General features: G+C 44.6%; 1 protein-coding gene across 1 annotated transcript in view; it reads left to right on the top strand.

Annotated features, from left to right (window-relative positions):
• The window catches only part of LOC143297367 (uncharacterized), a 115073-nt gene that overhangs the window by 42630 nt on the left and 57974 nt on the right, over window positions 1-14469 (top strand). The window contains exons 21-25 of the mRNA XM_076609676.1: window positions 680-852; window positions 5042-5110; window positions 6732-6851; window positions 8323-8469; window positions 10538-10831. Of these exons, the coding sequence (XP_076465791.1) occupies window positions 680-852; window positions 5042-5110; window positions 6732-6851; window positions 8323-8469; window positions 10538-10831 (803 nt within the window). The remainder of the gene's footprint in view (window positions 1-679; window positions 853-5041; window positions 5111-6731; window positions 6852-8322; window positions 8470-10537; window positions 10832-14469) is intronic.

Here is a 14469-nt window from a genome sequence, read left to right as displayed (position 1 = left end):
GTGTGTGTTTTGTGTGTGTGCGTGTGTGTATGTGTGTGTGTGTGTGTTTTTTGTGTCTGCTTGTGTGTTTGTGTGTGTGTGTGTTTTGTGTGTGTGTCTGTGTGTGTTTTGTGTGTGCTTGTGTGTGTGTGTGTTTGTATGTGTGTGTGTGTGTGTTTATATGTGTGTATGTGCACCGAGGTGTATGAGTGTGTTTTATCTGTGTGCGTGTTTGTATGTGTGTGTGTGTGTGTGTGTGTATGTGCACTTAAGTGTATGAGTGTGTGTGGTTTTTTTTGGGGTTTTTTTTGTGTTTGTGTGAGTATGTGTTTTGTGTGTGCTTGTGTGTTTGTGTGTGTGTGTGTGTGTGTGTTTGTATGTGTGTGTGTGTGTTTTGTGTGACCTTGTGTGTTTGTGTATATGTGTGTGTGTGTTTGTATTGTGTGTGTGTATGTGTGTGTATGTGCACTTAGGTGTATGAGTATGTGTTTTGTGTGTGTGTTTGTGTGTGTGTGTGTGTGTGTGTGTGTGTCTATTTACCTATTGTTTTTTTGGTAAAGCACCTAAAGCCCTGTTCAGAAGATAGGTGCTTTATTATAAACCCACATTGTCATCATTATTATTAGTAGTAGTATTGTTACCATCATTGTTACCACAGTTGTGAAACAAACAGCAAACTGACGCTGTCCCTGTGTTTCAGCGGACGCCAACAGCGTCATGACGGTGGCCCCCACCTACAACCTCCCCACCCAGGTGGAGTGTTTCCGCCTCGTGCACATGATCGACAACCATGGCTTCCCTCTCCCCACCCAGTCCGTGGCGCTGAGACCTCTGCTGTGGGCCTGGACCATGATGCTGCTGCAACTGGAAAAGGTCAGGGTGGGGTCAGATCCTTACGGATACATGCTGTACTTCAGCTCCGTTGCCGGAGCATCAAAGTCCAAAATACAGTAACGTCTCCAGTAGAGGGCCCAGAGTGTCCGCGAATCGATTGCGATCGCGCCTTAATTTTAGCCCGATCGCCCAAACGAGCCACATAATTATGCGACCTGGCTGAAGACATAATTGGACAAACAACAAGGACACCAAAGAATCGATAGACAGATAGAAAATACAAAAAAAAAACTTAGCCATATGCAGAGCACAGGAACAGGAGTCGAGATGTCTGCCAGAAAAAGAGAGTGCTAGCCAGGGGGACACAGGGGAGGTTACCTACTTCCAGGAGGTTATCAGCCGTAGCTACTTTCGTTTTCTCCGCATAGGCGGATAGTAGTTTCCACAGGACAGGAATGCCAGACCCCTGCCGGAGTTTGCACTTGTGGGTCACGGTAAGTATTTTACTTAAATGTAATTTTTGATAGAAAATTTCCTAACATCTCCTTGGGAAACTGAAACTGAAAAAAACGCTTCTGCCTGCACCCTTGGATGCAGGAGGTGGCCAAAGCACTCCATTCTCTGGAGTTCTCGGTCAGTTTGCTGGTGTCATCTCATCGTCTGTCGACAAGTCTGAGGTCTCTCTCCACTGTTTGCTGATGTCATCCCATCATCTGTCGAAAGTTTGAGGTCTCTCTCCACTGTTCGCTGGTGTCATCCCATCATCTGTCGACAAGTCTGAGGTCTCTCTCCACTGTTTGCTGGTGTCACCCTATCGTCTGTCGAAAGTCTGAGGTCTCTCTCCACTGTTTGCTGGTGTCACCCCATCATCTGTCGACAAGTCTGAGGTCTCTCTCCACTGTTTGCTGGTGTCACCCCATCATCTGTCGACAAGTTTGAGGTCTCTCTCAGCTGTTTGCTGGTGTCACCCCATCGTTTGTCAACAAGTCTGAGGTCTCTCTCCACTGTTTGCTGATGTCATCCCATCATCTGTCGAAAGTTTGAGGTCTCTCTCCACTGTTTGCTGGTGTCACCCCATCATCTGTCGAAAGTTTGAGGTCTCTCTCCACTGTTTGCTGGTGTCACCCTATCATCTGTTGACAATTTTGAGGTCTCTCTCCACTGTTTGCTGGTGTCACCCTATCTTCTGTCGACAAGTTTGAGGTCTCTCTCCACTGTTTGCTGGTGTCACCCACTGTTTGCTGGTGTCACCCTATCGTCTGTCGACAAGTTTGAGGCCTCTCTCCACTGTTTGCTGGTGTCACCCCATCATCTGTTGACAAGTCTGAGGTCTCTCTCCACTGTTTGCTGGTGTCACCCCATCATCTGTTGACAAATTTGAGGTCTCTCTCCACGGTTTGCTGGTGTCACCCTATCATCTGTTGACAAGTTTGAGGTCTCTCTCCACTGTTTGCTGGTGTCACCCTATCGTCTGTCGACAAGTTTGAGGCCTCTCTCCACTGTTTGCTGGTGTCACCCCATCATCTGTCGACAAGTCTGAGGTCTCTCTCCACTGTTTGCTAGTGTCACCCACAAGTCTGAGGTCTCTCTCCACTGTTTGCTGATGTCATCCCATTGCTGTCGACAAGTCTGAGGTCTCTCTCCACTGTTTGCTGATGTCACCCCATTGCTGTCAACAAGTCTGAGGTCTCTCTCCACTGTTTGCTGATGTCATCCCATCGTCTGTCTTGAAGTCTGAGGTCTCTCTCCAGTTTGCTGGTGTCTTCCCATCATCTGTCTAGAAGTCTGAGGTCTCTTTCCACTGTTTGCTGGTGTCACCCTATCATCTGTTGACAATTTTGAGGTCTCTCTCCACTGTTTGCTGGTGTCACCCTATCTTCTGTCGACAAGTTTGAGGTCTCTCTCCACTGTTTGCTGGTGTCACCCACTGTTTGCTGGTGTCACCCCATCGTCTGTTGGCAAGTTTGAGGTCTCTCTCCACTGTTTGCTGGTGTCACCCCATCATCTGTCGACAAGTTTGAGGTCTCTCTCCACTGTTTGCTGGTGTCACCCTATCGTCTGTCGACAAGTTTGAGGTCTCTCTCCACTGTTTGCTGGTGTCACCCCATCATCTGTCAACAAGTCTGAGGTCTCTTTCCACTGTTTGCTGGTGTCTTCCCATCATCTGTCTTGAAGTCTGAGGTCTCTCTCCACTGTTTGCTGGTGTCTTCCCATCATCTGTCTAGAAGTCTGAGGTCTCTTTCCACTGTTTGCTGGTGTCTTCCTATCATCTGTCGACAAGTCTGAGGTCTCTTTCCACTGTTTGCTGTCAGTTCACCTTGGGCAGTCCTCTCTTTCTTTGGCCTGCAGGTGTCCCAGATCAGGGGGAGGTGTGGGTGATTGTTATAGCGGGGAGCCTCAGTACATGTCCCAACCAGTGGAGGTGATGTTTAAAGAGGATGGTTGACACGAGAGGCTGAGTGGATTTCTCTCTGGCTTCTTCCTTTGAGATAAAAACCATGCCATTTGATGCTGAGGAGCTCGAGTAACCATTTAGTTTGTTGTGAGAGGCATCCGCATTTTCTCCTGTGTCACCCTAAATTGCCGACATTCGCAGCTGTAGAGAAGCCTGGATAGAAATTTGAATTACAGAATCTCAGCTTGAGTCTCAGGGAAAATTTCAGGGCTGCTCCGTAATCAAGGTTGGGGACACTCCCTATGCTCTGTCTTATCCATTTATGTTTATAACCCGACTCATAGAAGTCAAGATGAATGATGTCACCATTTTGTTGTATAAAAAAAAGAAGGGAAAAAAAGAAAGAAAATAAGAAGAAAGCCTCCCTACATTGGACTTTAGGTGGAGCAAGATAGGGTTGGTAGATAGGGGTTGGAGGAGGGACTGTCTGTCTGTCTGTCTGTCTGTGTGTCTGTCTTTGTGTCTGCCTGGTCGACCACCTGCCTGTCTTTATGATTGATTTTAATTTTTGTACATGTTATTGTATAAATTGTACAACTTCCTTTCATATTATTGCCTTGAATCTTTTGGTTTTTTTTTTGGGGGGGGGTGGGGGTGGGGGTGGGGGGGGGGGTTGGTTTTTTTCACTTGCCCTGATTCAGTAAATGAAAAGTTGTATGCTTTATCTTGTATTGGTGATTTACTCCATAATTGCTATTGATTACAATGACATAATTATAGAACACAGGGTATTGATTATTGTCTTTTTTTTTTAGTGGATTGTGTAATGCACTGTAAGATATATAACGACTTAATCTGTTATTGTTAATGTTTACTATACTTAGATTTTTTTTCCTCCCATCTACTTGTATTCTGAATTGCCATAATGAATTTATACATACAAAATAAAATGGTGGTCGACCTGAGAAAGCCCGGGGCAAAGGAAAAAAACAAACAAACAAAAAACTAAAAAAACAAAACAAAAGCGACTGCTGCTGCCTTTCCAGTCCGGCATTTCAGTTCCTGATTCATGAGGCTTGTGGTTTTTTTGGGGAAAAAAAACCACAAAGAGGAAGCAGATGACTGACCTTTACATAAACCCTTCACTCCGGTCAGGCCTTGCATTATGATATCATAATAAGGAGCAATGCGATGAATGATTTTTAACAGTGTTTGGTATCTTGTGTTCAGTTTTTCCTTTCTGATATTTATGTTTGTGTTCTATTAATTTGTAAGCGCCTTGGGTTTTATTTTTAAGATTAGATGTAAATGCTCATGATTATAATAATAATGATAAGTATTAGTGAATAAGTAGAGATATATTTGTATTTGTATTTCTTTATTCATCACAACAGATTTCTCTGTGTGAAATTCGGGCTGCTCTCCCCAGGGAGAGCGCATCACTATACAATAGCACCACCCATTTTTTTGTATTTTTTCCTGCGTGCAGTTTTATTTGTTTTTCCTATCAAAGTGGATTTTTCTCCAGAACTTTGCCAGGAACAACCCTTTTGTTGCCGTGGGTTCTTTTACATGCACTAAACGCATGCTGCAGACAGGACCTGGGTTTATCGTCTCATCCGAATGACAAGCGCCCAGACCCCCACTCAAGGTCTAGTGGAGGGGGAGAAAATATCGGCGGCTGAGCCGTGGTTCGAACCAGCGCGCTCAGATTCTCTCGCTTCCTAGGCGGACGCGTTACCTCTAGGCCATTAGTCCACATAGCCATCACTCCACATATATATGATGTGTTCTGTGAAGAATAATCAGCGTGCAGTGTCTGTCTGTCTGCAGGAGGGACTGAGCAGTTACTCCAAGCTGCTGGAGGGTCTGGAAGGAATAGACGCCCTCTCACCTCAACAGGTAGCCTCCGCTTGATCTGTCTTCTGTCAGTGTGTGTGTATGTGTGGTGTGTGTGTGTATGTGTGGTGTGTGTGGTGTGTGTGTATGTGATGTGTGTGTGTGTGTGTTTGTATGTGTATGGTGTGTGTGTATTTGAATAGAGGTGTTCATGTGTATGCACGTGTTTGTCTGTGTGTCTTATGTCAGTGTGTGTGTGTGTGTGAGAGAGAGAGAGTTTGTGTGTTTGAATAGAGGTGTTCATGTGTATGCGTGTGTTTGTCTGTGTGTCTGTGTGTCTTCTGTCAGTGTGTGTGTGTGTGTGGTTTGTGTGTGTGTGTGTATTTGAATAGAGGTTTTCATGTGTATGTGTGTGTTTGTTATGTATGTGGGAATAGAGGTGTATGTATATGTGTGTGAAACAGTGTGTGTATGTGTACATGCTTTGTGTGTATTTGAATAGAGGTGTTAGTGTGTTGTGTGAGTGAATGGAGGTGTGTGTTTGTGTGTGTGTGAGGGAGAGAGAGAGAGAGAGAGTGTGTGTGTGTGTGTGTGTAAAACGCTGTGTGTATGTGTACATGCTTTGTGTGTATTTGAATAGAGGTGAATGTGTGTTGTGTGAGTGAATAGTGGTGTGTGTTTGTGTGTGTGTGTGTGTGAGAGAGAGAGAGTGTGTGTGTGTGTGAAATGCTGTGTGTATGTGTACATGCTTTGTGTGTATTTGAATAGAGGTGTATGTGTGTTGTGTGAGTGAACAGCGGTGGGTGTTTGTGTGTGTGTGTGAGAGACAGAGAGAGTGTGTGTGTGTGTGAAACGCTGTGTGTATTTGTACATGCTTTGTGTGTATTTGAACAGAGGTGTATGTGTGTTGTGTGAGTGAATAGCAGTGTGTGTTTGTGTGTGTGTGTGTGTGAGAGAGAGAGAGAGAGAGAGTGTGTGTGTGTGTGTGAAACGCTGTGTGTATGTGTACATGCTTTGTATGTATTTGAATAGAGGTGTATGTGTGTTGTGTGAGTGAATAGCGGTGTGTGTTTGTGTGTGTGAGAGAGAGAGAGAGTGTGTGTGTGTGTGTGAAACGCTGTGTGTATGTGTACATGCTTTGTGTGTATTTGAATAGAGGTGTATGTGTGTTGTGTGAGTGAATAGCGGTGTGTGTGTGTGTGTGGTGTGTGTGAGAGAGAGAGAGAGAGTGTGTGAGTGTGTGGTTGGATGGAGGAGGGGAGTGAAGGAGGTGATAGTGGATGCAGGGGAGAATGTGTGAGGGTCAGAGAGGAAGACAGGGTGTGTGTGTGTTGGGGGGCGGGGCGGGGGGGGGGGGGGTGGTTGTCAGTTGTTCAGGCAAGGCATATATGTCTTTGTGTGTGTGTGTGTGTGTGTGTGTGTGTGAACAGACAGGCACATGTGTGCATTGCAGTGTGTGTGTGTGTGTGGGGGGGCCTGGGGGGTGTGTGAATAGAGGTGTACATGTGTGTGTGTGTGTGTTTGTGTGTGTGTGCACAGCAGTGTGTATGTGTGTGTGAGAGAGAGTGAGAGAGAGAGAGAGAGAGAGTTCTTTTGAGCAAAAAACGACAGAGCAAGAGAGAAAGTAAGTCTCACATTGGAATACCGCACTTCCACGTTGTGTCCGGTTCACGCTGTGTTCCAGATCTGGCATGGACTCCGAGTGGTGCTGAAGAAAATAGCTCTCCTTCTGTTCATGGGATCAGAGGGAATGATGGGACAGTACTACTTCCACAGCTTCGACGAAGTGCGCCCTGCCGCCGTGGTGAGCTCACTTCCTCTGTGCATCTTGGTGCTGGTCAGGTTGAAAAGTTAAAGGGTTAAAGGTCCTGTAGCCTTTGACAGCCATTGACCGCAGTGAGTTGATATCCGTTGTGTCTAGGGCTCTGCATGTGGGAATGTAAGAGGGGCCCCGTTCCTCTCCTCACACTGTCCACGCTGCTTTAACTTTCCCCAGTTTCAAGTCTCAGTTTCAGCTTCTCAAGGAGGCGCGTTACTGCTTTCGGACAGATTCATATGCGCTTCACCACACCTGCTAGGCAGATGCCTGACCAGCAGCATAACCCAGTGTGCTTGTCAGGTCTCGAGCGCATGCTTTATATATTTGTGTGCCAATCAGAGTGCGTTTCTTTTTATATAATTTTGCCTGAGGACAACACTCTTGTTGCCATGGGTTCTTTTTCAGTGCGTGCTGCACAGGGGACCTCGGTTTATATCATCTCATCCAAAAGACTAGACGCTCAGTTTGATTTTCCAGTCAAAGTTGGGAGAAAGGGCGAGAGCGGGATGCGAACCCACACCCTCACGGACTCTCTGTATTGGCAGCTGAGCGTCTTAACCATTCTGCCACCTCCCTCTTTCTGGTCGGAACTGAGCTGGAGTGAAGTGCCCTTCCCAATGACACAGCGCCATGCTGAAACAGGGCCTCAAAGAGGTGAACAGTGGATTAGAAGTCCATGCCCAGCCAGTTCTGCATCAGTGCCTCCACGTGCTTGGCAACGTATTCAGTGACAAAAAATAATGCACGCTCGGCCTCACCCGTGCATACTTTCACATATACACACTCCTGCGTGCACACTTGCACACACGCTTGCATATGCATACTCACACACACACACACACACACACACACACACACACACATGTACACATGTATGCATGACATCTAGTTGTAGTTTCATGTGCCTGTGTGTGTGTGACAGTGTGTTTGTGTGCATGTTTATGTTGCTTGTATGTGTGCATGGGCCTGGGTGTGTGTGTTTCTGTGTATGTGCATACTTGTGCGTGTGTGATTGTGTGCATACATATGAGTGTGCGCATGTTTGGGCGCGTGTGTTTGTGTCTGCGTATGTGTGCTTGAGCATTCATGTCTCTGTGCGTGTATGGGTGTGCACTGACATAAGCACAAGTCAGTATGCGTGCATGTGTTTTGGTGTGGACATATGTTTGTGTCCATGTTAATATGAGCGCATGTTTGTTTATGTGTGCATATGTATGTGCGCGCATGTGAGTGTGCTGGTGTGGGTGTATGTGTGTGTGTGTGTGAGTGAGTGTGCATGTGCATGCGTGTGTGTGTGTGTGCGAGTGTGTGTGTGCGTGTATGTGTGTGCGTGTGTGTGTGTGTGCTCGCATGCATGTATACATGTGTGTGTGCGTGTGTGTGTGTGTGTGTGTGTGTGTGTGTGTGCTTGCATGCGTGTATACATGTGTGTGCGTGTGCGTATGTGTGTGTGCAGAGTCTGCGGAAGCTGGTCCACAACCATGTGAACAATGACCCTGGGAAGTTTGGCATGGAGCATCTCTCCATGCTGTTCACAGAGGAGAAGTTGCTGGTGTGCCCCGGCCACGCCCACATCTGGCAGGCCAGAAAAGAGATCACTGAGGTCAGGGTTCACCGGCCAGGGGTCAGGGGTTCACCCCCAGGGTCAGGGGGTTTACCACCAGGGGTCAGGGTTCACCGCCAGGGGTCAGGGGTCGTCACATGTGTCAGGGGTCACTTCAGGGGTCAGGGTTCATCACCAGGGTATCGGGGGTTCACCACCAGGGGTTGGGGTTCATCACATGCATCTGGGGTCATCACATGGGTCAGAGTTCATCACAGAGGTAATTCATCACAGAGATCAGGCTTCATCACAGGGGTCAGGGTTCATCATGGAGGTCAGGCTTCATCACAGAGGTCAAGGTTCAGAGTGGGATAAGGGTTGGTGAACATTCTCTGATTCTACATACAGTAGAAGGTTCCTTCGCTCAGAGTCAAACATTTGAACTGACAAACTTAGTTAAGAAATGTCCTCAGAATCAAAAGTTGTTTAGGATAGTGACAAGTCCAGAATCGGCGAGCAGGCCACTACCAGGCCTGAAGTGTCTAACAAGATCGAGTGTATTTCGATGGTCTCTCACACCGGTGCCCTTCCTCAGCCAAACGTGGTACAGGAAAGTGTTGGTTTGGACAGGCTGCGAGTGAACTGAGTTCACAGCTGCATCAGTGTTTTGCCTGGCCACAGGCGCCTGACCATGGTGTTGCCATTGACTGTCATGAACTGGGGGGGAGTTCCAGGCCAGAGTCACAGCTGAGACGGGGCCTCCTTGCCTTGATTAGGACAGCTTCTTTCACCTTCCTTGTCCAGGAACTGGTCTCTGTGCACAGCCCCGAAGTCCCATCCAGGTCAGTGCTGTGCTTCTGTGACACAAGATACACATGGATAGCAAAGTTGCTTCTGGTTTGGTGTTCCTTAACACATTTGTCCACTGATCTCTCTCTGTTTCTTCAACATCGTCGACCGTCAGTGCACTGAGTATACAAGTGTGTTCAACTTTTTAATCCGAGTTTAGAAATTTCTTTCTATCTAAACTCGCTTGTGTGTCTTCGGTGGTCTCTCACCCCCTTCCCCAGCCAGCACTGATGCAGGAAAGGCTTGGGATGGTTGGACAGGCTGTGTGTGTGTGTGAACTCAGTTAAAAACTGCAGTGAAGTTGCCTGGACACAGGCGCCCGACGTTTGTGTTGCAACAACATGGAGGGAAGGTACAGGCCAGTGTTCCGGTTGAGGCTGAAGGCTTTTGTGTCGTGGAAGATCGTGTGAGGGGAGTAGATTGTTGCCTTGGCTGGTGCTGTCCTCTGGGTTTGATCCTTTTTTTCCCTTTTTTTATTTTTAATAATAATAATAATTATGATAGTATTTATATAGTGCTCAATCCTGTGCAGAGAAAAATCTAAGCGCTGTCACACCAGTCATTCGCACGCATACATAACTCTAAAACTGAAGAAACTGAAGTCAAGGAAGAGGCAGGGGAGGGAGGCTATCTTGTGAAGAGGTGGCTTTTAAGGCCAGACTTGAAAGAGCTGAGTGCAGAGACCTGACCAAGCGAAAGAGGAAGTTCATTCCAAATGCAAGGTCCAGAAACAGAGAAAGAACGGCGCCCAACAGTGGAGAGTTTGAATCTGGGTATGCGTAAACAGAGTGGGTCCGATGCCGATCGTCGAGAGCAAGTGGAGTGTAGAGGTGGAGGCAGCCACAAAGACAGGAAGGGAGCAGATTTGTGAATACATTTATAACATAGAATTCTGATCTTATACTTTATTCTGTATTTAAACACACTCACACCTGTGACATTAGGACAGAGAGTCCATGTTCACTTTAAAAAAAAAAAAAGAGAAAATAAAGTAGAACATCTCCACTGTGGAACAGTGCACTTTTGAGAATTTGATTGCTTACCAGAATTATTTATTTATTTATTTGCATTAGTTTACATCAGAATGTTTGATATTTGCCCTTTACTCGATATTTGTCGAGCCTTTGGCGCTAGTGGACATGAATTTGCTGCCCCAATGACCATAAATGGCTATGGAGTGGAGGGGGAGGGGGGGGACATTCATTTTACTGTTGTGGTTTTTGTTTTTTTTAACCACCATCATCACCACCACCACCGCTGCCCTCCTTCCTTCCCACAGATCCCCCAGGTCATCCTGACCAGCCACCCCCAGTTCATCTATTCCCTGTTGCTGGCCGACAACCAGCTGTCCCACCTGCCGGGGTCCATCTTCATTGTGCTTAGTGGCTTGAAGGACCTGGATCTGACCAAGAACCACCTGACCGCCCTGCCGGAGGAGGTGGGGCACTGCCGCCACCTGCAGACCCTGTGCGTGGTGGAGAACCGGCTGTTGGCGCTGCCCGACTCGCTGGCCCGCTGCACCGAGCTGAACCGTCTGGACATCAGTCACAACCACTTCACCAAGTTCCCAGAGGTGAGGAGAGACTGTGAAGAAATGTGTGTGTGTGTGATTGGATAGTGCGTGCGTTTTTAATCTAATAACTTCGGTCAAAGTGAGAGACTCTGAAAAAATGTGTTTGTGTGATTAGATAGTGCGTGCGTTTTTAATCTAACAACTTCGGTCAAAGTGAGAGACGGTGAAGAAATGTGTGTGTGATTGGATAGTGCGTGCGTTTTTAATCTGACAACTTCGGTCAAAGTGAGAGAGACTGAAAAAACGTGTTTATGTGTGTGATCAGATAGTGTATGCGTTTTTAATCTAACAACTTTGGTCAAAGTGAGAGACAGTGAAGAAATGTGTTTGCGTGATTAGATAGTGCATGCGTTTTTAATCTGACAACTTCGGTCAAAGTGAGAGACAGTGAAGAAATGTGTTTGTGTGATTAGATAGTGCGTGCGTTTTTATCTAACAACTTCGGTCAAAGTGAGAGACAGTGAAGAAATGTGTTTGCGTGATTAGATAGTGCGTGTGTTTTCAATCTGACAACCTCGGTCAAAGTGAGAGAGACTGAAAAAACGTGTTTATGTGTGTGATTGGATAGTGCATGCGTTTTTAATCTAACAACTTCGGTCAAAATGAGAGACTCTGAAAAAATGTGTTTGTGTGATTAGATAGTGTGTGCATTTTTAATCAGACACTTTTGTCAAAGTGAGAGACAGTGAAGAAATGTGTTTCTGTGATTAGATAGTGCATGCGTTTTCAATCTAACAACTTCGGTCAAAGTGAGAGACTCTGAAAAAATGTACTTGTGTGATTAGATAGTGCATGCAATTTTTATCTAACAACTTCGGTCAAAGTGAGAGACGGTGAAGAAATGTGTGTGTGATTGGATAGTGCGTGTGTTTTTAATCTAACAACTTCGGTCAAAGTGAGAGACGGTGAAGAAATGTGTGTGTGATTGGATAGTGCATGCATTTTTATCTAACAACTTCGGTCAAAGTGAGAGACGGTGAAGAAATGTTTGTGTGATTGGATAGTGCGTGCGTTTTTAATCTAACAACTTCGGTCAAAGTGAGAGACGGTGAAGAAATGTGTGTGTGATTGGATAGTGCGTGCGTTTTTAATCTGACAACTTCGGTCAAAGTGAGAGAGACTGAAAAAACGTGTTTATGTGTGTGATCAGATAGTGTATGCGTTTTTAATCTAACAACTTCGGTCAAAGTGAGAGACAGTGAAGAAATGTGTTTGTGTGATTAGATAGTGCATGCGTTTTTAATCTAACAACTTCGGTCAAAGTGAGAGACAGTGAAGAAATGTGTTTGTGTGATTAGATAGTGCATGCGTTTTTAATCTGACAACTTCGGTCAAAGTGAGAGACAGTGAAGAAATGTGTTTGTGTGATTAGATAGTGCGTGTGTTTTCAATCTGACAACCTCGGTCAAAGTGAGAGAGACTGAAAAAACGTGTTTATGTGTGTGATTGGATAGTGCATGCGTTTTTAATCTAACAACTTCGGTCAAAATGAGAGACTCTGAAAAAATGTGTTTGTGTGATTAGATAGTGCGTGCATTTTTAATCAGACACTTTTGTCAAAGTGAGAGACAGTGAAGAAATGTGTTTCTGTGATTAGATAGTGCATGCGTTTTCAATCTAACAACTTCGGTCAAAGTCAGAGACTCTGAAAAAATGTACCTGTGTGATTAGATAGTGCGTGCGATTTTTATCTAACAACTTCGGTCAAAGTGAGAGACGGTGAAGAAATGTGTGTGTGATTGGATAGTGCGTGTGTTTTTAATCTAACAACTTCGGTCAAAGTGAGAGACGGTGAAGAAATGTGTGTGTGATTGGATAGTGCATGCATTTTATCTAACAACTTCGGTCAAAGTGAGAGACGGTGAAGAAATGTTTGTGTGATTGGATAGTGCGTGCATTTTTAATCTGACAACTTTGGTCAAAGTGAGAGAGACTGAAAAAATGTGTTTATGTGTGTGATCAGATACTGTATGCGTTTTTAATCTAACAACTTCGGTCAAAGTGAGAGACAGTGAAGAAATGTGTTGTGTGATTAGATAGTGCGTGTTTTTTTAATCTAACAACCTCGGTCAAATTGAGAGACAGTGAAGAAATGTGTTTCTGTGATTAGATAGTGCGTGCGTTTTTTAATCTAACAACTTCGGTCAAAGTGAGAGACAGTGAAGAAATGTGTTTGTGTGATTAGATAGTGCGTGCGTTTTTAATCTAACAACTTCGGTCAAAGTGAGAGACTCTGAAAAAATGTGTTTGTGTGATTAGATAGTGTGTGCATTTTTAATCAGACAACTTTTGTTCAAAGTGAGAGACAGTGAAGAAATATGTTTCTGTGATTAGATAGTGCATGCGTTTTCAATCTAACAACTTCGGTCAAAGTGAAAGACTCTGAAAAATTGTGTGTGTGTGATTAGATAGTGTGTGCATTTTCGATCTAACAACTTCAGTCAAAGTGAGAGACTCTGAAAAAATGTCCTTGTGTGATTAGATAGTGCGTGCGATTTTTATCTAACAACTTCGGTCAAAGTGAGAGACTGAAAAAATGTGTTTGTGTGATTAGATAGTGCGTGCATTTTTAATCTAATAACTTCGGTCAAAGTGAGAAACTGAAAAAATGTGTTTGTGTGATTAGATAGTGCATGCGTTTTTATATTGTTCCCAATCATTGATTGCTAACAAACCAAGGGAAAGTGCTCTCTAAAAATGTGTCATGTGTGTGTTTGATTAGACAGTGCGCGCGTTTTTATATTGATCCCAACCGTTGATTGTCAACAAAACCAAGGGAAGGTACCCTCTAAAAATGTGTTGGTGGGATTAGTGGGTGTGTTTTTATATTGATCCCAGCTATTGGTTGTCAACAAAACCAAGGGAAAGTACCCTCTAAAAATGTGTTTGTGGGATTAGTGGGTGTGTTTTTATCTGATAACTTTGGCAGGTTGCCAATGACTTGATCCCACAAGCGTTGATTGTTAAAAAACCAAGAGAAAGTACCCTCTAAAAATGTGTATGTGTTCGTATGATTAGATAGTGCATTGCGTTTTTAACAACTTTGCTAAAATGAGAGACTCCTGAAATGCGTTATGTGTTTGTGTGATTGCATACAGCTTGTATTTTTCTAATAGATGTGTATGTGTTTGTGTGATTAGATAGTGCTTGCATTTTTATCTAACAATTTTGGTAGGTTGCCAAGTACCATCTAAAAATGTGTTTGTGTCATGAGATGGTGCTTGCGTTTTTGTATAAGAACTTCAGCGAGAGATTCTAAAAATGTGTTATGTGTTTGTGTGATTAGATTGTGCGTGTGTTTTTATCTAACAGCTAATGTGTTTGTGTGATTAGAACGAGTGTGTGTGCGTTTTTATCTAACAGCTAATGTGATTGTGTGATTAGATTGTGCGTGCTTGCGTTTTTATCTAACCACTGATGTGTTTGTGTGAAGAGATCATGTGTGCATGTGTTTTTGTCAGACAGTTCAAATGTTTGTGTGATAAGATGGTGCGTGCGTGCATTTTTATCTGACAGCTTTGGCAGGTTGCCAGTGACTTGATCCCAACTGTTGATTGTCAACAAACCAGGGGAAAATATCTGCTAAAAATGTGTTTATGTTCTTAGATATTGCGTTGCATTTTTACCTAAACAGCATT

Source organism: Babylonia areolata, chromosome 22, assembly GCF_041734735.1.
Source record: "Babylonia areolata isolate BAREFJ2019XMU chromosome 22, ASM4173473v1, whole genome shotgun sequence".
Classification (NCBI taxonomy): domain Eukaryota; kingdom Metazoa; phylum Mollusca; class Gastropoda; order Neogastropoda; family Buccinidae; genus Babylonia; species Babylonia areolata.
This window is presented reverse-complemented; position numbering and strand designations above follow the sequence as displayed.